We start from the raw sequence: 22,838 nt of genomic DNA on the forward strand, positions 1-22,838 counted from the left end.
GAAACATAAAATAGATTTGAGTTTCTGAAAAATGAAAATTTCATATTCATTTTATTCACGTCTTTGGAATGCAGAACTTTAACAATTTGTGTGATTTCTAATGCACACAAATTAGTATGAATTCTCATATAATTTCTGTGATCTTCTTAAATGGTACATGATAAATTTGTTCTGGTTTTTTTTGCAGTTACACTGAACTTGAACCGAATACTCCCTTGGTTTGCCATCTTCTTTGGATTAATTTTGGAAAATGGTGTAGTCTGCTTGTTCCAGAAAATGGGATGGGATGTTTGAAATGTCAGCGAAGTGAAGAAATACCAACAACATGATGATAATTTTCTAAGAGTGATCTCTGCCAGCAGGCTCCAAAAGCACTGTTTTCATAGGGATAAAGAAGGTGATAGATAACAAAAAAGCATTAGAAGTTTGGCTATTTCCTGTGCTGACCCATAAAGCTTCAGCCTTAGGTTGTTTATTTTCCCATTAAAAATATGAATGTCTCACTATCCTAACAGTTTTATAAATCTGGCTGCATTGCTGTGGCTGTAAGAAGAAAGGTACACTAAAAAAACCCAGCCCTGCTAGCAATCAGTGCATTTTGGCAGAGAGAGGAGGATGAATTGTTCCCTTAAGAGGAAGGGAGTCAGTGGAAAAATGTAAAAGCCAAAATTTATATTTCCGCAAAACCAGATTTTCAAAGAGAAAAGTGAACATTTGCAAATAGTTTATTAGAGAAAAGGCAAGTATTCCAGAGTGAAACTACAATGGGAAAACCAAGCTGCATTCTCTGGAATGTTTGTGTAACAGTCCAAAATAATAAAATATCTAGTTCTAGAGTGATCTCTAGGAATGATAGTTTTAAACTGGCTTGAAATTTTAGGTGGTCTCATAAATACTTGAAATTTTGTGTGATCTCATAAATGCTGCTTTCTTCTGTAAGCTGAAGAGAGAGTAAAAGGACTGACCCCCAACATGCAGGGCTGTTCAGGATACTGCTTCTTCTGTACTTAAGTCACATCCCCCACACCCAGTCTTCATCTGGCTGCACATTTAGTGGAAGCAGAAATTGAAACATGAGGCCATTCAGCAATAGAGTAGTAGTTTAAAATAATCAAACAAACAAACAAAAATCTGTAGGCCTCAGTTAATGAAGAAACATTTGTAGAAGTTCTTCACCTTCTTCCTCAGCAGGCAGAAGGCGAGCTAAGAGGCCCACAAAGGATCTGACAGAATCAGTTTCCACAAGACAGTAAAAAGGGCACAAACCGACTTTTGTGCAGACCAGTTTCCATTCATTCCATCCAATATTTGACTCTCCTGATGGAGTTCTGGAAGGCTGTACTGTCCATAGGGATTACTTCCATTCTTTGTTTTCCTCAGATGAATCAAAAAACATTTTGCAACATCTTCAAGTTAATTCCCAACAGGTTTAGAGTAAGTCTAGATTATGACCACAAAAGACATCAAATGTGTTTGTCTGATGGAACTGCCCATGCTATGCAAGTTACTTGATCAGAAAAGCAAATGGTTGCTGATTCTCTGTTATTAAATCAAAGGCTGACAGCACTTCTGTTCTTTGTGTTATACTGCGCAACCTCCTGAGCATGTCAGAGAAAGCAAAAAACCTCAATCGCAACATTTTTGAGGATGTGAGACTCCTAATTTGATTGGTAATTATCTAATTTCTCCAAGTTGAGTCTGTTTTGTCCATGACATCAACTGGTGACTAAACTCTCCCCATCCTTATCTCAACCCATGAACCCTTCCTTTTGTTTTCTCTCCAGTGCCTAGCTGGGGAGTGACAGCAGCTTTGGTGAGTATCTGGCATCCCAGACTGGCACTGGCACTGGCAGTGGTTTCACTCTAGAGGCTGAGTGGAGCCCATTTCAATCTAATTAATGCAGGTTATGATATGTAAACATGATGCTGTCAGCAGCAAAATTGTAAATACTATGTATATAAATTTTATTTGAGGACAGTCTTAAATTAAACTTGATTTTGAATTTTTAAAAACTGATTTCAGGTATTTTCTGAGATTATTTTCAGAACACCTAGAATGGACACGAACACATTCTGAAAGAAGCAGTGTTTACCTATCTGATAGGTAAACACTGCTGAATGACATTCATTGATAATGTATCAGTTATGCACTCTGTAATGCTGCCAGGAGCCACAACTGCCCTTACACGACTTTGAGACAAGAGAAGACAATGACAAGCTACAGAGCTGTGGAACAAAAGCAGGCGTGGTACAGGGGTACGGGTTCTTGGTCTTCAGAGGTGTCGTTATTAATGTAGCATTACAGCATTGTTTGGTGTTAAAGTTACTCCTTTACCAAAACTAACATGACAAATACACTGATATTTCATAAATCTAGGGGGAGCTTAAGGACACCCACTGGGGGGCGAGGGGGGGGTAGATGAGTACATTTTTTATGCTTTTGAAAGCATATAGTACTTCAGAGAGAAACAAGGCTATTTTAAGGTTCTGCCTGTTTAAAACCATCACATCTCTCTTCCTTTTACTCTTTTTTGTCTTTTGAACTTATCTTTTTTCTATAAACTTTTAGTAATGAAACAGTTGCCTGTGCTGGAATATGGATGGCAAATAGCCCTTTCTATGTATCATAATCTGTTTCATTAAGTTATAGGAGAGGATTTATTTGAGTTAAAAAAAACCAGCAGCCTGGAAGTGAACCTGTTGAGTTTCGCTTGGAATCAGAAGGGGTATTGTGGTCCATGGAGCAAAATCAGAACTGTGTTGCATGAAAAGCACAGAGAAACCAGGGGTGTTACTGAGACTTGGATTGAGCAACAGTGATTGCACAGTGGGAGCTGGGAACTCCTGTGGGTCCATAGGCCATGTAGCAAGTATTTAGAAATTAGCATATGCAAAATTGGAGAATTACAGTAAAGGCTAAGGAGGGTTAAAAGAGAAGGTAGGAGTCTGGCAGATTTCTACAAGATTAAGATGGCAGTAAAAACTAAGGAGATAGCATTTCAAGAAAAATATGTAAGAAAATACGCAGTACAGATGTTTATGAGTATCATGAAGCAAATATAAAAACATCTTACTACCAAGTTTACAAATGATGAACATAAAAGAAGAGTAGTATTAATTGCAGACATTTTTGTAGTAGTCTAAGTGACAGCACAACATAGCAAAAGATGTTTTCCAAGCAGTAAAATCTGTGGGTTTCCCTAGAAACGATACCAGTAACCTCATTACTTCAATGGTTTGCACTACAGCCTTGAAAATACACTTTTAAAAGGAAGAATTAGTAATTGTACAGTGATAGAATTAGTCACTGAACAGGAAGAGCTGTGCAACAGCAGAGCTACTCCCTCCATTCTGCATTAGTGCGTGCTGCATTAGGCTTTGCTGGTGCAAGCGCTACCACCCTTGTGCCCTCCTGCACATACAGACAAGGGAGCCCTTTCTTCCACACAAGTCCTATCTCAGAGGCATATAAGCTGCCATTTGTTACCCCAGTCTTCACCAAACTGAAAGTAAAGCAGGACATCTGTACTGGAAAACTATTAGCTGATTTCTCATAAAACAAGCAGGCCCTTGTTTCTCAGGGGCTTGCCTGCTTTTGCATTCCTTGAGCACTCCCCAGCCAAGTGGTGTTAAGCACTGCAGTGCCAATCTGGAGTTGATGAAAAAACCACTGTTGATTTCAAAACTGGAAGAAACACACAGACACTGTTACATATGTGTTCTTTGATTAACTTTTGTTTTTTAAAATCACAAATCCAAGCCTTTAAAAATGAACATCCATCTTCAGTTTGGAGAAATGTGGGAATGAAATTAGTGATGAAAAACAGATCACAAAATATTTGTTTTGGTGACTTGCTATCAAGGTCAATTCAAGATATAACCACGAAAGCTATAAAATTCAAATTATTTCAGGATGACATCTCTTAAAAACCTAGATAGTCCCACAAGCTGGGATTATTCTGAATCTTGTTGAACTCTGCAAAAATTCATGTGGCAAGAGAGAGAATGAATGTATTCCTCCACTGCTAAAAATCAATAGGATTTTTGCTTATGAAGTAATTTGAAACTCAGGTTTCTGCACTTAAAATTTGCAGGAAATTGTATATAACAAGATTCCCATTTTCTCTCCTGCCTCTTAGCTGTTCTGACCTTCTTAGTCTTTCCAGTAATGCTTACTGTATTACTGAGGTGGCAAGAAAGAAGATATGAACATAAGGAGCTTCATAAAATCTTGATCTGCTGTCCTAAATTTGTAAAACTTTTTTGAGCTCTCTGTAGACAAATGATAGGTCTGCAAAGCAGCTAGGGAATACTGCTAGTGATGTTTTAATTGCTTTTCATTAGAATAATAGCTATTGTTTGGGTTTGTTTGGTTTTTTTCCCCTGGGTAAAAATGTGGTTTAAATTTCTTTACATAGAAGCATAAGAGTGTGAACTTAAGAGATTTTACATCTGCTGGCTGCTGCTGAAATAAATCCAGATGATCCCTTTGATTTCTTGCAATCTGACTGTAATTCTGAGGACCTTTTTTAGGCAGAAGAACTGTCTTGCTGCACAGAAGTGCGTGCCATGGCTCTCTGAGCACAGGACTGGGCACCTGAATTAAGACCTGAATCCTAATCCTGGCTCTAAGACCGACCAGTGCTGTGACCTTGAGCAAGTCATATACGTGGCTCCATAAAATGATTGTATCTCCACCATCACAGGATTTGGGGAAGCATTAATTTGTTCATGTCTGCTTAGAAAGATGAAAAGCATTAAGTCCTTTCAGCTGCAGGTTGTTAGGAGTCAGTCAACACCGTGAATGTCAGATATGAAACAGACATGCCAGGAGCCAGAGGATGTGAATATTAAAGGTGACATGTTTAAAGTCTTTGTTATACTAAGGGGAGCTTTAATTCTGACCCTCGCTGGCATGCAGTTCTTGAACATACACATCTGAAGACTTTTAGGAGTATATACAGCAAATCACTAATCCCTTATTATGATTTTGAAGTTATTGCAGCTGTTGTGTGCCAAAATAAATCTGAAATTAGTTAAAAAATGAGCAAAGGGAACTCGCACATTAGCTGATCTTACTTTTAGCTATCTAAAAGAAAAAATAAGGTGTTTTATTTGACAGTTTGAGACTTTGAGGTAGAAAGCACGGGTACATTTTGCAGAAAAAATACTTCTTAAAAAAATACTAAAAACCTTTGGTATCTCTTCAGTAAATAAATTCAATAACATTGCACAGATTTAAACAAGAAGACAAGACCTTAACAATATATAAGCACTTCTACTCACCTTGCACTCCTTCCTCAGAACTGCTTATTCACTCTGTAAGCATCTGTGGGTGTTACCTTTATAGTGATTCCCTGCCAGGCAAGCTGCAACCCATCTGATACTGTCATACATGCATCCCTCCTTAACTTTGATCCTTTCTTTGGTCTCTCACTTCTCTTCCAGAATAAAGCTTTGGTTCTAACCATCAAAGCCACATATGTATCATGTCTTGGCTACAGTAGAGATAGTCTCTCTTTCTCTCATAGGGCTACAGCATTCTTTTGATCACTGAAAATCAAAAGCCAACAGAAGTGTAATAATAAGTAGGAAGAAATAATTTCCCATTGAGAACATCCACTGGATAATAACATGCCACATACCAGCACCAGAAAAAGTGTCTTGGATTTTGCAGGATAGGGACCAAAAGAGAATGTATTACACTGAGCATACATACAGCTTATAAATTTGTCCAGAGCAGGAATCTGTTTCCCTCTAAGGACATTTATCCTACTTAGTAGTGTGAAAATGGCAGATGGGTTGCATGGCAAGGAAAACACGCTCCATCTCTTACTCATGTTGTCCTAGGAGGGAGCAAAATGAAAACAAACACGGATGATTCATGAAGAATTTTTTCAGGAATGGTGGACATTATTTGAACCCTTTTCTTTAGAGAAGCAAATAAACTTTGCTGTGGAGGAACACAATGGCAGGTATTCATTTCTTTACACCACCACATGACAAGACTTAGTTTGTACTAGAACTCTCATCTTTTCAAATGTATTTTGCACTTCTTTAAGTGGATTTTTCCCTAAAATAGTTTTCTGCTCAACTGAATTGTGCAATTTATGTAAATGAAGTGTGTGTGTGTGTAGATGGAAGGAGAGGGAAGGTCAAACCAGTTCCTACAGCCTGTGTGTTATCTATGTATGAAATGGTGTAGGTTCTGTCTGTTTAAAGGTCCTACATTGAAAGAAAAGGCCACCAGCAACAAAGGCACCTTCCTCCCACAATAGTTTGAGTATTGTGCAACAGAACAGATTGTATCAGTTAAAAAAAAAAAAAAGTCATGTCCCTGACAAAACAGTATCAGAAGCATGTAGAGATCACGTCTCCCTTCTCTCATTGTTACTCAGCTACTTTTATGTAACAGAATGCCAGCATGGTGATTCTAATCTAATTCAGCTGCACAAGCACTTTGATTGAAAGTTCAGAGAGGTGTTTTTAATCCTCTCCAACACGACCTAATAGAGGATGGCAAAACAGGAAACCCTCGTGTGCAGATCCTTCCTCACTATAATGGCAGGGTGGAAGGTGCCATCTGTCATTTCATGCCATTATATTGGAAAGTGCTGTCTCTAAACTCCTTGCAGCAGCTGCTCCTGAAGGCTCAGCTCTTTGTCCTGAGCAGGCAGCTGCCTCTGCCACCCCCTCGGGAACAGTTCTGTTTTCACAGAATCAGACAGGGCTAGAAGTGATTTCAGAGGTCATCTGGTCCTTCCGCCAGCCGCTGGGATGGATAGGCACTCCTGACAGATGTTCTCCCTGGCAGGCAGAGATTCTGGTTCTCAGAGACCAAACCTAAGCTGCCTTTCCTAAATTAGGAGACCTATCAGCTCCTACTGCATGTAGTAGCAGTCTGATGCCCAGTTGTTTTTCAACTATGACCATTTATTCAAGCAGTATGATTTTATGAAAATACAAGATTTTACTTGAGGAATCCATTGTGAAGACGGTGGCTTGGTCTGGTCTTTTAGAAAATTTCTGTCCTTCAATTTTATTCTCCAGGTTGCAAGCTTCCTATTCCGCTACCCCCTGCTTAGCCTTGCTAAACCAGTGACACGAAAATCCATCAAATTCCTTGGCTGCAGGACCATAAAGCATTGAAGATTTAATTTTAAATGAACAAGGCAGCCTGCCCCTCTTCGACTCTACTACAGACTCTTTGTAAGGACATGGGCACTGGGTAACACACCTTTGAGCTGAAACAAAAATACAGTCAGTGCCTACAAATGAAAGTAATTCAGAGAATGAGAGAATTAGCATGGTGCATTGAGATCTCTGTTCCTGGAGAATAAATGCATCCCTATGAACTCTCTCCTGATCTGCAAAAGAAATTGTAGTGTAAATTTTCATTAGTGGGCACACATTTTAGCAGATGCTTATACAAATAAATGTCTGCAATAATAATGAGATGTGCTTGGCTTCTCTAACACTGATTGATGCATTCTGCCTGTACACACCTGCATTCAAAAGCACAGAAAAGAGTATTATTCTCTTTGAGAAGAAGGAACATTGAAAGCTTCAAACAGACCTGCATTTGCAATAGAAACAGAAAGGACTTTTTGAATGACTGGCTAGTGATAAGTGAAAAGTCCTATTGTGTAACCACACAAAGCACTGGAGACAAGACAAACCTATTTGCATATGAGAACTCAGACCTCAAGCAAACCCTATAAGAAAACATATGCAAAAACTAGAATTCCTTCTTCCCCACAGAGATTACTGCAAATTTCTACTTCTCTCATTTATCCTTAAGGGTTAATCCTGTATGCAAGCAACTGTGCAACGATGGTCTCCAAATATATACTAGAACTCTGTTCATAAATGTCTTTCCTCTTCTAAAAATACACACAAATTATACATTGAATAGGTGCTATATATTCTATGCTCTCTACAGATTATATGAATGATGCAAGGTATTTAAGGAAATGTTTCTCCAATTTGAGCATCATGACTAAGTATCAGTCAGAAAGAGCAAGGGTATTTTAAAGATACAAGATTGTTCATACAGGACAAAATTCACATTGTAACAGAGCTTTGATATTCTAATACTATGAGAAATCAATTTTCTCTCTGATTTTATATACTATTTTTTTCAGCTGATTCTGATAAAATGTCCTTCCCCTATACCAAGCTATTTTAATATTTCAGTTGTTTACCTTTAGTGCAACACAATATATAAGAAGTAATTTTATTCCACAATACAACCTTTGATGTTGTTTAGGAGTAATGGAACAGGTTAAAATGTGGTCCTGTTTAAGCTTGTACTTTACCTTTTCAAAACTTCACTTGTTAGCTCACCTGTGCATGCAATGTTTGAATTTTCCATGATTCATGAGGCCTTTCAGTACAAATAACTAGTGCTTTGTTAAAATTAAGATTCAGCTAACTAACGATACTGTAAAGAGTTGAGAGAAAAAAACCCAACAAAATGTACTGTCCCTGTCATCCAGGTGCTTTCATAACTGAAGAAACAACCTTATTATACTGCCTGCTTGTAAATGATTTAAAAGGTTCTGCTGTTTGACGAGTCAGAAGAGTTTAAGCAAGAGCTGGTAGGACTCAGACAGGCAACTTTATTGTTTGTGACAGTGCCTGGTATCCTGAGCCAAAAGGAGATCACAAACTCTTACTCATGTGTCTACCCAGATAATCACAGGGACATTTCTGACCTGTGGAAGAAATGCTTGTGATTTCTGAAAGTGAGTAGTTAGCACTGCAAGGAGGATTGAACTGCTAACATGAATTTAAGGCAGTGGTTTGACATGGAACTGAACTCTCTATGCACCAACAATTCCAAACAATCTGCTTCAGACACTAAATTCTAACAATCCATTATTTGCATGGGATTTCTCCTCTCATATTAAACTGAGGAATTCTGAAAGATTACATTCTCTTGAAAACATTATCTTAATAAAGTCTTAGCACAAGTGCATTTATAATCTGTGGCAAAAGTTCAGAGAAGAGACAAAATAGTCACACGTCTGTGTATTTCAGTAGCAGATGGCTTTGCCTTTGTAACTTGCATACCAACCTTATCTGAAAAATGTAAATTCTACTGCTAAAAGCACATTCCTCTGAAATCATATGTGGGCTTCATTACTTAGGGCTGGTTGTTTCCACATTCATTTAATTAAGTTTTGTGAACAGAATGGATGAAAGAGAAGGGGCCAAAAACCTAAGGGAAAGAGACTTTTAGAGTGAATATTCATCCCATTCGAAGTTCCTCTGTTATTTAAAACCAAATAACCAAACTCATTGCTGAGTGAGTCATCTCAGTGAGAACCCCTTGCAAATCCTCCTCATCCCTTACAAGATGCAATTGCCCCACAAACTGCAGGTGCCAGTCCAGCACACACCCAGCCTTACCAAGGCTTTAATCCCTAGAGCACATCTGGGGTCTGTGCAGTGACCTCTGCTCTTCTGGACCACCTCAGCTCAGGAGAGTGTGTCCCTGTGCACAGATCCTCCAGGCTCTTTCAGCCATGACAGAACCTAGTCCTCACAGCAGACCCTGGGTGTTTGTAAAGCTACCTGCAGAGCTGGAGTGCCCAGGATCATGGAATAAGCAGTTAAGAGGCTTTACCACATAGGGAGCTTGGAAACTCACAGAAAATGTTAAAATCAATAGAAGATGACTTTGGAAATAGGAGAAATATTTTAACTACTTTGCTAAGAAAACAAACAAGTTATTTCCTTAGGTCATGCAGCGTTGTCCAGAGTTAAATGTAGTAACTTCAAATAAACCAAAGATAATGGATGGAAAAATGTACTTCTGAGGAGTTATTTTCTGAGAAAATGCATGTAGTATATGAAAAGGAATATGAATCTCAAACTGCTGTGGTAATGTATCCTGTACAGGCAGGCATCACAAAACCAGAGTAAATTCTTTCAAAGTGGCTGAAGGTCACAGAGCTGTACATTGGAGAAAAGACCTGTTGTTAGGGTTCCCTTTGGCACATACCTGATTAATCCTTCCATTTCACATTCCTGCCCAGCAGCCAGCTGAACAGCAGAGTGGGGGAATTAGTTTCCTTTGCCCTCAGAGCAATCTAATTCCTTAAGGAAAATGGATGGCTTTAGCTAGGCAGCTAAATAAACTCAAAGAAAACATGTTCTTTTCAGTTAAGCAAAAATGCATACCTGCAACAAATGACTGTCACATTAAAAATACATGACAAGTAGTGCAACCCCAGTCTCTAAAACAGGTCAAAAAAGGACAATGTGTCAGCAGCAGAACTAAACAAACATGGGATTTAAAGAACTCATGTCCCAGGACCTCAGCATCTCTTCCAAACTATGCCAAACTCTCACCTCCAGAAAGTCTTCCATTCCTCCACACTGCTCTTCCGCTCTTCCCTTCTAGCATCCCACTGAAGGCACACCTGGGAGTTTCCCAGAGCCCCTTGGATGTGTACACAATTTCCATCCTCACTCCCTAAAAGATGTGCTGAGACTCACCTCCTTCCCACTGCCCCCCTGGCACCCAGCAGAGCAGTGCCCCAGCTACTGCAGAGCTGCCAGCAGCTGCATGACCACCCAGCTTTTGCCTTCTGACAGCCGGGTGGCCAAACTGAAGCCAAAAGGGGAATTAGACCTGTGATCCTGTCCAAGGAAGAAGCAGTTAAATCTCTCTCTCTCCTCCTCCAGCTCCAAATTCTTACAAGCTTTCTAAGAACAGACCAACTTCTGTCCTATCAGCTCTAGTTCATAGCAAGCAGACTGATGGAAAATGCCTGGACAGATTTACTGCATATGCTTTGTTTCCTTAGGATGAAGGCTACATGTGACAAAAAACCATAGGCTTGTAAATAAGTATGAAGTGGATCAATTATAAGCACTGTGGGGGCTTTGCTACTCTCTTAATTGCATTTAAAATTTGCAAACTGTCTTATTTACAATAAATTGTAAACATAATTTTTTTAAATTATGATGGCTTTTATATGGCTTTTAGAAGCCATATAAAATGACTGGTTACCTATGTTTAGGAACTAAATCAATTACAAATACTATAGAAATTTTTGCCTAATTCTCCTGTTTCCAATTTCATGACTACACCAAATACTAAAGCCTCAACTTTAGCAAGCATCTAAACTATGCATAAACTGAGAGCAGTTTTGCCCCACCTTTATTGGAAAATTTTCTTTGAAGCAACACTCATGCTTTTTACAAATTATTCTAATGATTGTGTACTGCATTTCAGGGCATCAATGCAGTACCTTTTAGTACTACATTTGTAGTGTGTATTTGAATATCTCCTTTATCTTAGTATGCAGCTGTTCCACAGTCTTGGAAATAACAAACAGCAATTCTGATTTTAGGAGAAGATCCCTGCTTTGAAGTAAATCCACACTAAAGTCAGTAGCACTGACAGTGACTTCACCAGGAGCTGAAGCTGAACATAAACGCTCATCTGTTATATTAGCCCTAGTGTCAGTCACCCATTACTTTTTGGCACCTGCTTTCTCCAAAGCAGAGCACTCCTTCCAGACTCTTCTCTTTTTGTAGACTAAGGAAATTTCCAGGGAACTAAACAGTAATGTAATTATGACAGTATGACTCTGCAGTTGTCATAGCAATGGAATGAGGGTGATGTGCCGTTGAAGTAAAAATAAAACTTCAAGTACAGCTAGTGGAGAACTAACAATTATTTCTAACTGCTTTACCACATTTACAGGCCCTTTGGAGAAAGGCCATTGAAGTCACACAGTGTGGATTGCCTTCTGAACTGCTGTACTCAGAGTTTTCCACCTCTGGGCAGCAGGAGCCTGACTGTTGTTGCTTCCTTGTAAACCTGTCTTTTCCTGGGCCTGCTCATTACTGTGTGTGCTATGTGGGACTGGAAAAGTTCCACAGTGCTTGCTGGGTAGAGAAGTTTCCAAGGGTTTCTTTCATTGTGTCCTTAAAAGGTGCCCTTAAAAACTCAGGAGTTGAGATGAACTGGGGTTATGGAGTCAAAATGGGAAAGCTGTGCTGGGACGTGGTTTGGACCACGGGTAGGAAGCTTTTGTAGTAACATGACTCTGTTCCATGGTGTGCGCACCAAACTCGGACTGAAGCTGCTGTAGCAACTACTCAGTATTTAAGCTACACTTTCATACCAAGCACCTCTCTTTCAGAGCAATTTCCCTGCTTCATGCTGTTGTAACGTGGTAAAGAGATACAGCTCACAACTGCAACTCCAGGCATAGAAATCAGCCTCTGAAACAACTGCTTATTGCTTATTATTTCAAAACCTTCTTCTGGCTAGCCAGCCCTTGTGGCATTTGAGTTTTCCTTAGAAACACAGACTATAACTTCTCTCCCATGCAATGGGATGGTGTTATTAAAAGGGGCAGGGTGATGAAAACTTAGCAAGTCCTTATAATCCATCCTGTTTTTCAGTCCAAATTTTGTGGAGTAATGCTTTAGGACATTTATTCTTCCCTTGGTACAGAGAATACCAGCCAAATGTTCCATGTTGCCTAAATCATGAGCATGATTAGAAATATGAATCATGAGCATGATTAGAAATATAAATCATGTTGCTTTTTAATTTATGTAAGAGAAAGTACTGTGAATTTTGCTGAAGTCATTCTCATCACCAAGACTATTAAGGAATGGCACTGTCTAAAGATCTGTAAAACAGAATCATTAATTTTAGTGGTAGAAAACAGGATTTTCTCCTGAATTCAAAACCAAATAAAATCCAATTAAGACAGAGAAGCAGGAAATTCCATTCCAAATAGAGGTTGGTGGAACTTTTTCCAACGTAATTCAAAAATTGCTTTCTTCAGTCCAGGGTGATGACTAGTCCTAGTTTTCTTATGGGAGGGTTGGGAAGGGGAATAGGGTTTGTAGTCACTGAAAAGGTAAATTAAAATACACACAACATTAGAAAGTTATGCTAAACATCATGCTTTTTATTTTTGGGGAAAGAGCAAGAAAATAGCAGTACTTCAGCAGACTAGAAAAAGCCTCATGTAAATACGAAAAGCACAGCAAATTATACTAAAAGCTTATACATTCTTAAGTCAAAGCATAAAGTTGCATGTAAATATGTGTGTGTATATATATTTATACATGTATACACACATAGGCACACAACTTTTAAGTACAGATATAACTATCTGAATTATCTGTGTTTTCCTTATCATTCAGTTTAGTTTTGTGTGAGTGAAGCAATTTGACCAGAATTAACATTTAAAAAAATATCCAACCACTGCCACAGACTAGATTAAGAACTTAAACACATACACAATTACAGCACAGTCTTTACTCTTGTGGCCTTTGAATTCCACTAAAATAAGCCAGTTTTAGAGGGAACACACCCTGGAAGTCTCTTGGCTTTTATCACTGAAACATCCTAGCCTTTGTTAAAAACTAAGAGAGGAGCTACCCCAGAATGTCATCTCCAGTTCTTCCTGCAAACTGCATGCATGCCAGACATGAACCATGCAAAAACCCTTTGAGGTTTAAGCCCTTAATTATTACCTTGTGTCAAGATTCAGGCACTGTGCTTTACAGCAATCTTCAGAATTAAATTTAAGAAACTAAAATCGCATTGGGAGTTGATTTTACTTAAAATAGAGGAGGGTGAAAACTCAGATAGTTGGCAACTCTCAGCTGATTAAGCATTTCACACAATGAATTAATAAAAACTTAACCAAGTGCTTTAGTAAGTTCTGAAAACAAAAATAAGTTATATTTCAAAGAACCAGTTAGTATAAAAAGTTTCAACATATGCAAAGTATGTGCTCAAAATACTTATTTCGCATTTTTAAAAAGAGCTGTCATCTACCTTACAGCAACAAAGTTCACCCAGTATAAAATATTGCAATTTGTCCCATTGTGTCATATGAGAGGTTTCCTTATTCTTCATATGATCAAGAACACTTGCACAAGAGTTCGTGTTATTCCAAGCCACATAGTGGCAGACAGACTATGTTTGAAAATGTGCTTTTACTATGCAGTGCAGTAAAAGCTAAGCAAACCATTTCAGAGCAGCGCTTAGCAGGTCGAAGAGCTATGTTGATGCAAGAAATCCAGAGAAGAGTATAAAAGTTAATGCCAAGTGGCAGTACCAAGAAAGTGAATTAGATCAACAGAAATAAAACCCCTGCTGATAACATTCACTATCACATGTACAGCTTGTAAGCTAGGAATAAATTAGCTTAAGGAGAAAAAAAAAAAATCACTGTGTAAACAATTCACCCAGTACAAAACTGGATGCAGCCGGTAAGAGCAGAACTAGCTTAGTAGTGCTGAGGATGTGCGTGCATCCAGATGCCTGTTCAAAATGCATTTATCAATGCCACTGACCCCCCCCAAAAAATCACCTAGAGCTATTTACACCACAGCAGAGGCTTCCCTCCCCGCTTATGAAGTTATTACAACTCAGGAAGTCGCTGCTGTCTACTACGATTAGAATTCCAGTTATAAGCTACCAATGTTTGTAAGATGAAAACACCCACCTTCCAAATTAAATTGAAAACTCTTGTCAAGCATGTCTGAAGACTCTTCAAAAGTTAAAGTACAGCACTTTGCTCAAGTGGTATTTGCATGAGTGACTTGTACCGACAGCCTGTTAAAATAAGAGAATTTAACACAACTCGGGGTAGCTGGGTGTTCCTCTTCAGGAAGAGGGATCCATACAAATTCCAGTCGCTCTTGTTGAGGTGTGTTACAGGGAGAGAAGGACAAAAGAACCTCAGTTCAGTCAGCCTCGAGGGGAATCTTCCTGCTTCTAGAAGTATTCCTCCTCTTCATCAAAAAATCCGTTTTCCAGGGCGTACGAGCAGTCTGCGTTAGAGTCAGCTTGGCAGGCACCTTTGTATTCTTGAATGGATTCGTACAGGGAGTAGAGCTGACACAGCAATGACATATCCAGCTGCCGAAGGCCAACCTGTAGGGGGAACAATTCAAACCATCATTACTACTATTGTCTTTCTATGGCAGTATAATGCTATGTATCTTTCGTCTCTAAACAGGAGGTTCAAGCATCTTTCCGCCTTGAACAGTTACAAAATGTGAAAGTAAAATTCATTTTCTAAGGTGACAGATCCCCCACAGGATAAACTGGACAAAACAACAATGAACAATGTGATGCAGCAGTACAGAACAAATGCAAAGCGTTCTTCAAAATGTTCTATTACAATGATGTGCTTAACTTCCGATAAGCATTTCACTGCTGTTGGAGCCATGGCAGATAAATTCATAAAGTCTATATTCATCATTATGCAAGGGAGATATTTTTCCAGAAACACCGTGTGTCTTTTGCACATCTTTCTCTGACACCATCACAGGCGCTCTGCTTTTGTCTGAAACGGCCTGGAGCTCTGCTTTTGTCTGAAACTGCCTGGAGTAAAAGTTTTAAATGGGACTCTGATTTTCCCACTTCCCAGCTAAGTATTTCTACCCTAATTTTCTTTTTGATACTGACGCACATAGGCATCTGGCAAAGCCAGGTATGTCTAGCACAATACAGCACGCGACTTCCAGGCAGCACAACTAAAGCAGAAGTGACACAAGGACAAACTTCACATCTTACAAATCTTCAGAGTATTTTCATGCGCCACTCAAGCACGGGCTTGATTATAATTAAGCACCTAATATTTTGGTCCTTAAGCTTCTCAAGTATTAGTTCCAGAGCAAATAAAAGATTGGAAAACCCATTTTAAAAAAAGGCCGCATCTTTAGGTCAGGTACAAAACCAGTATGTTACACTGCAAACTGAAATAAAGCTACTCATTGAACTCAATCCAGTCGCCCTCTCTGGCAACAAAAGGGAGAGTTTACTTGACATCGTCACCTATCCAAGTCAGATCAAATTAAAACTAGGTTTCGCCTTGCAGCAAATTTAAACTAGTACCCAATTAGAGATTCTAGAGAAACAGCCATTTCAGCCTTATTTTTCAACGAAGTGCTAAGCAAACAGACTGCTCCTAGTGAGCCTCAGTTTCATCAAATAAAAAGTTTTTGCCACAACTCACATCAAGAGGAAATAAATAAATAAATAAATAAATAATGTTAGCAGCCTTTACTGCAACCTGATCACCAGGCTGTATTTTACTCATAATGAGAACTCCTTCCTCTCCTTATGCTTCTAAATTCTCAGGACAATACACTCAGCACACAAGAAAACCACAACAAGCTAGCATGAAGATCTTACTTTGACATTGCTCAACTATTCTACCAGCAGCTTTTTCTGAAAGTGGGGAGAAAAAAAAAATCATACACCACAATACCACTGAGAAAAACAGGATACAGCATCTTTCAAGAACAACACAAATTACTTGGTGACATCATGAAGCCAAAAGACTAAGTCCTGCACAGGACTAAATGTGAAGACTTTAGGACAAGACATGGAGCACTGTGCTAGTTGCCAGGATATTACAGGTAAGTCTTTCCACCACCTCAGATCTACGCTAGTTTTCTCACCCATTTTTCTTTATAACCTGAACTGCTCACCTCAGGTAAGAAAGAATGCTGTGAAGTTGGACTTAATGCTCTGCCATACAAGCATGAGATCCACTTGGCAGACCTACATGAAAGGTGAATGTTTGAGGGACAAGACTGCAGTCCAGAGTTGTTCAAAAAGCAATCAGGAGTAAGACAAGCCAAAAAAGTCAACCTGGAGACCAGTGACCTTTGTCTCCCAAGGAAAGTGGGAGCATTTTCACCAGCAGCTCTCCTGTTTCAGCTCCATAAAAGACTTCAGCACTTTCTGTGAAGTTCAATCCTACTGACTGCCAAGCACAAACTTCAAGAGAAAAATTGCCCAGCAGAATTAACATAACGGTTTTATGTTAAATAGTTTTATTCAGTTTAAACTAAATGGTTAATATCTTATTTTTTTTGTTGCTGCCACTAATATCAAGCAATCAAACAAGAGATCTACTGAGAAAAATGCAGCCTCTTCAAAACTTTCAAGTATGATCCCTGAGGTAAGAAAAGCCTGAAGAAATGTCCAATCCTGACAGCATTGGCACAGTTTTTAATGCCAGCCAACCTGTGTTTGACTCTTGACAAGGCAACTTATAGTGCACAATTCCATGTGATAAGTCTGTTCCTCATGATCACAGTTCTTAAATGACCTCTCCTTTCCTCCCTCTCTCCCTCTCCAAAGCATCCGAGTTCATTACTTTCTCAGCTTTAAAAACTTACATACACAGTACCTTGCTTGACCATGCAGGGAAAGATGCTCTGTGCATTTCTTCTTCACTCGCTATGGAAAATTTAAAGTAAACCTACTACTCAATAAAAATATCTTTGACTGCTGCTAGAAAGAGTGTTCAACATCAGTAATAAAGTGCTTTTATCTTCTTGATGAAAGACAGCCTGTTGGTACACAAGAGTCCCTCTAATTTGCACAGGCCACAAAAAAGTACATCTGGAACCAAGGACCCTCTTGCTTGAAAGTCTTTGATGTGTTTAGAAGTATCTTTTTCTTCAGAAGTATTTTATCAAATTATCATCAAGGATAACAGAGTATTCAAGGAAAGTTTAAAGGAAAGTTTAGTTTTAGTTATCAAATGACTTTGAGAAGTATCTCATTTGATTTCCCATTAGGAAAAAATAGATTAGACTTGCCTAATGAGTTATCTTTGCTTTTTTGGAAAGGCTTAAGATGACTAAGACCATATGTCCTTGTTTCCTTTTACAGCATTGCAGAAGAAAGCCCTGGCAGTCGATAGACACCCATCCTTCCTGAGCTTTAATGCAAACCGGTAATTCTAATAGAAAGTTTTAAGAATTATCTCCAACTGTTGAAACACTGACAGCAGACTCAGATTTCAGCACACTACACTGTCCTTCTAAATCCACAGAAAGACCTTTCAAAAGAGCTTTTTGTCCTCAAGCACATTTTTAGCTTGAGAAAAACAAGTCTTGAACTTGGCATATTTTCAGCAATACCATATTTTATATGCTTCACAGAGTTATTAAAGTTGGAAGAACACCTCTGGAGATCATCCAGTCCAACCCTCCTGCCAAAGCAGGGTCACCTTGAGCAGGTGACACACAAACGTGTCCAGGTGGGTTTTGAACGTCTCTAGACAGGCAGACTCCATGAGCTCCCTGGGCAGCCTGTTCCAGTGGTCTGCTACCCTCAGTGTAAAGAAGTTCTTCCTCAGGTTGAGGTGAAACTCCTTGTGTTTCAGTTTATGGCCATTGCTCTTCTTGCTGTTGCTGGGCACCACTGGAAAGAGTCTGGCACCATCCTCTTGAGACTCACCTTTCAGATATTTCTATACATTAGTGAGATTCCCTCTCAGTCCTCTTTCCTCTAGACTAAACAGGCCCATCTCCTGCAGTCCCTCTTCATAAGAAAGATGCTCCAGACCCCTAATTATCTTTGTGGCCCTCCGCTGGACCCCCTCCAGCAGCTCCCTGTCTTTCTTGCACTGATTCTACAGAATCCTCAGCACGCGAGGCTTAGGCTATTATTAGTCACTACAGCTGCAGCTTGCACCAGCAAAGCACCAACACCCAATTAGTGTTTAATCAAAAGGTGTGCCAGGTCGCCCGGAAGAATTTCGTTATAATAACGCCGCGCTACAGGATCAAAACAGAGTCCTGGAGAGAACTACGCCGCATCACAGCCACCTGGGCTGCGCGAATCACCGCCGACACTGGGATATTTTTTAACGCCAGCTCTCAGCGTGGGTGCCGGGTCCCGGTGGGTGCCGCTGGGCGCGGTAAGCGGCTCCCCATCCGCACCCGCTGCAGCCCCGCCGGCCCCGGCCCTCCCCCGGTCCCAGCAGCCGGGCCGGGTTACGGGGGCTGCACCCGCCCGGGGCCGGAGCCGGGGCGCCGTTCTGGCCCCGGGGAGGTGGCGGCGCCCCCGCCGCCGCTCGCCACGTCCGCCGCCCCCGCCGAGCCCCGGCCCGCCCCGCTCACCATCTCCTTGCGGAGCAGGGCCAGCGCCGCGTCCAGGTTGGGAGGCTTGGGCGGGCGCGGCGAGCCCCGGCCGCCGCCGCTCAGCTCGTCCTGGATGCGGGACTTCTGCGCGTAGAGCCGCTCCAGGTCCCGCCAGCGCCCGCCCTGGCCGCCGCCGCCGCCCGAGGACGAGGAGTTCAGCAGCCCGCTCAGGCTCTTGGGCAGCGGCGGCAGCCCCGCACCCCCGCCGGGCCCCGGCAGCCCCGGCCCGCTCATGCTGCAGCCGCGGCCACCGACGGAAGGAGCCGCCTCGGCCCCGCCGCGGGAGGCGCCGCCCGGAGCCCGCCCCGCCTCCGGGCCGGGCGGGGGCGGGGGAGCCGTGCGGGGCCGGCGGAGGGAAGGGAGGCAGGGGAGGTGGCAGTGGGGGTAGCAGGGTGGCGGAGGAGCTGCGCCGCAAGTGCCCCGCTTCAGGGCCGGGGCCGCTTTGTCTGAGCCGTGGTGAGTCCCTGCGGGCGCGGCCTCGGCCCGTGCCCCACAGAAACACCCCCGCGGCAGCGCTCGGTCCCCGGGCACGGGCAGGCAGAAGGGCCCTGCGGCAGCGGGGCTGAGCCTCCAGGCTCGGCCCAGGGGCTGGGGGAGGGATGAAGCGCAGTGAAAGCAGGCATGAAAGCAGATTAACTGCTGCAGGCGGAGGTGACCAGTTCTTCGGTGGTGATGGTGTTACATCAGTCGCCTGGATAACGCGACACTGCTCGCCCTTCCATCAAGATGTTTCTTTCTGCCCCGGTTTGGGCTGGGATAAATGTCTTCTCAGTAGCCTGTACAGTGCCATGGTTTTGATTCGGAATGAGAATAGTGTTGATAATGTACTGATGCTTTGGTTTTTGCTGAGTCGTGTTTATCCTCAGGGCTCTGTTTTGTCTCTGTGTGCCTGTCTCGTGCTCTACCGGGGAAAAGGTACACAAAAGAAACTGGGAGGGAGTATAGCCGTGACCCAAAGTGGCCAAAGGGATATTCACCTTTTTTATTTGTACTTTGTTCTCAATTATTAAACTGTTCTTATCTCAACCTACGTGTTTTACTTTTTGATTCTTCTTCCCATTCTACTGGGGGAGAGGGCGGGGGGAGTGGGGTGCTGTGGTGCTTTATTTCTAGCTGGGCTTAATCCACGACACTTTCACATGCTCACAGCCAAGTTTTGTATTTAAAGGTGTTTTATCTCCAAGCATTGCAACTACACAAACCTAGGTCTATCTGCTTTGTGAGTCAAACTTCTGAATCTGAGAGTTAGCTCGCTGTCTGTCTTCCAGCGTTATTCACAGAGAGGATTAATGCTCTGCTTTACAGAAATAGCCAGGTGCTTTCCTGAGAAGGCTGTGGAGAGGGAGCCATGCTCCAGGACCGAGGATGTGGCACGGGAATCCCCAAAACTGCCGGTGCAGCCACAGCAACGCAGCCTCAATGTGCCAGCTCCGATTTTGTGCCGTTTATGCTTCCTCCCTTTCTCCTTGACATGTTTGCGTCTCCAGAATCTCTTAAAAAAAAAAAAAAAAAAAAAGAATTAGGGCAGTTTTGGATTATTCAAAATCCAAACCAAAGCAGGGTATTAAATTGGAGTTCTGGGAATATGCTGCCATTGCAAAGCCAGATTATTTAGAGGTGCATTCCTATTCCCATGACCCTGCTTTGTTTGTGGGGTTTTCTCTTCAAGAAATACCCAGATATGGTGATTTTGAGTTAAGCCTCTACATACTTTCAGTTTTGCTCCCAGACTCGCATGGTTTTTTCATGGTTTAAATATCATCGGACTCTGTGACAATTGTCTTCAAACTGCTTACAGCTGAGGAAGCTTTTCCCAATCTTTGTTCATGTTTACATGCCACTTTAGGGCTTGATTTTTCAGACAACTTGATGTGTTTTTTGATGCTTTTTGCCCTGCAATGAAGAAGATTCCCCCCCCCCCCCCCATTAGGCATGATGCTATTTCTGCACAAGTTGATTGTGAAAAATAAAGTTGTGCTCATAGCTTTTATGAAAATAAAGGCATTTTAAACCATCCTTATTGTAGATTAAAAGTGCCAACCAAGGGTGCCTGACTGCAAAAACTTTGGTTTGGTTTGCTAAAGAAGTACACACTGTACTAATTTTCTGCTTATTATCATTTATTTGTTCTCCATTCATCACCCCCCCCACTTTTTTCTCCCAGATGACAGCTATTTGAAAAAGCAAAAGCTTGTATTATTTTATCTAGACCACCTTGTCTTATTTTTTCAGTTTACCTGATTTCATTAAATTCTGAGTGCATTTTTTTCACACTTGTGTCCTTTAGGCACCTTGTTGCCATGTTTACCATTGCAGAGATCTTTATGCTGTCTTACTTCTCAGCTTTGTAATCTGAAAAAGAAAAAAAAAACCACTTTCTGGGTTTTCAGTGATCCTTCTCTCAACTGGCAACCTTATCTAGCCTACATTCATACTAAATTCACAATTATCCTTTAAAATCTAAATCTACTGCTTTATTTATTCTGACCTAGTTATAACAGGGTGATAATGGAAGCTGGAGTCTTTTGCAGTTATGTCTTTTGGTTATGAAGCAAGCTTTTGTTAGCTGTATAGACCTCTTGGTCTTTGTTGGTTCCCAGAGTTGAACTACAGAAACATGTTACTTGTCAAAACTGATCTTTGCTGAGGATGTTACCTCAAAAAACCCCACATTAAAAATACATGCTGCTATGCCATAAAGAATTAGGAAGTTCCAGAAGAGTGGTGTCCCATAACATCTCTTTATGCATACGATGTGGGTTTAATTTACATGTTCAGATGTGATGTTTTTCCTTTCCTAACTCATTAGGAGGATACACAGTGCCTGTGTATTGTTTGTGCATCATTTACTAACAACCCTCTCTCCAAATATGGTGATCTATATGCATTGTAGTGTACCTTGAACTGATACATTAAGACTGTTCCCTACAGCCTTTACTCTGTTTTCCCCTCTAATAACTGAGTTATCCACAGATGTTAATGGAATTCCTCGTTATGACAGCCCTGTGTTAGAAGGTAGTATTGTTATCCACGTTGGAATGAGGACACAGGGAGCTGAAGGTAGGTAATGATAAAAAACATTGACTAATTTTAAATGCCTGGTTTGTGATTCCTAGGAATGGCTTTCCACCCAACAGAACTGACAAAAGAACCTCTGCTAAAGAGGTTCTCTGCAAAAGAACCTCTGAACCTGTGCTCAGGGTAGCCTCTGCTTCAAGCTACCCTGCACAGAGCAGCACCTTTGCTTAAAGCTACCTTCATTAGAATTTTAAAGTAATACTCTAGAGTTTGCAGCAATGTGGCACACGTCTCATTTGTCAGCTGTGCATCCGGAATATCCTAAACAAGATGCACAGAGCTCCTCTGTCAGTATCCTTTTTGTGTTGGGAAGGTGTCTCTCATTGGGTTAACTTGCAGTCAAAATTACTTGTCAGGGCCAGTCAGGATCCAGATATCCCAATCTGGGCATAAGCAAGGCAAATTAATAATTAGTTACACATGCTTTACTCTTCCATTCGCCCCTGTAGTTAAAGTGCCTGAACACACTTTGTTTCTCATGAGGCCTATGGCTTTTATCACCAGTATGGAGGAACAGAGATCAGACTCTTCTGTGGTGCTTTGGGAATGATGTGCCACTTGGCCAAAGAGAATTCAGAATTTGTTGGGTATAATTGGAACCTGATATAAGATGCCATATTGTGGTATATCCAAACAGAAACTAGATTTTCAGCTAAAGATCATTCAATTCTTGGGTGTCAGTTTTCATCAGTTTTAAATAAAAATGGTCGGGTCCTGATTTTGACACTTTTTTCCCAGGTATATTTTTATATCTCTGCCTAAAAGGTGAAACCCTAGATATATTCCAACACATATCACAGGGGCTTCCAGCTAGG

At 41.1% G+C, this 22,838-nt stretch overlaps 2 protein-coding genes across 3 annotated transcripts in view; one reads left to right on the top strand and one right to left on the bottom strand.

Annotated features, from left to right (window-relative positions):
• The window catches only part of ARV1 (ARV1 homolog, fatty acid homeostasis modulator), a 27,285-nt gene extending 12,933 nt beyond the window's left edge, over nucleotides 1–14,352 (top strand). For both annotated transcript variants that reach the window (XM_038130664.1, XM_038130663.1), the window contains exon 6: nucleotides 188–14,352. In XM_038130664.1, the coding sequence (XP_037986592.1) occupies nucleotides 188–294 (107 nt within the window). In that variant the 3' untranslated portion in view covers nucleotides 295–14,352. The remainder of the gene's footprint in view (nucleotides 1–187) is intronic.
• FAM89A (family with sequence similarity 89 member A) lies at nucleotides 12,927–19,579 on the bottom strand. The gene is made up of 2 exons (XM_038130665.1): nucleotides 18,925–19,579; nucleotides 12,927–14,929 (listed from the first exon to the last, which is right to left on the bottom strand). The coding sequence occupies exons 1-2, from the start codon at nucleotides 19,177–19,179 to the stop codon at nucleotides 14,771–14,773; spliced, it is 414 nt and encodes a 137-aa protein (XP_037986593.1). The 5' UTR covers nucleotides 19,180–19,579; the 3' UTR covers nucleotides 12,927–14,770.
• Between the last annotated feature and the right edge of the window lie 3,259 nt (nucleotides 19,580–22,838).

This window comes from Motacilla alba, chromosome 3 (genome assembly GCF_015832195.1).
Source record: "Motacilla alba alba isolate MOTALB_02 chromosome 3, Motacilla_alba_V1.0_pri, whole genome shotgun sequence".
NCBI classification, from domain to species: Eukaryota; Metazoa; Chordata; class Aves; order Passeriformes; family Motacillidae; genus Motacilla; species Motacilla alba.

Coding starts and splice junctions, on each gene's coding strand:
- FAM89A (XM_038130665.1), bottom strand. CDS start 19,179: ATGAGCGGGCCGGGGCTGCCGGGGCCCGGCGGGGGTGCGGGGCTGCCG. Junction 14,930..18,924: donor CCCTGCTCCGCAAGGAGATG/GTGAGCGGGGCG, acceptor TTCCCCCTACAG/GTTGGCCTTCGGCAGCTGGA.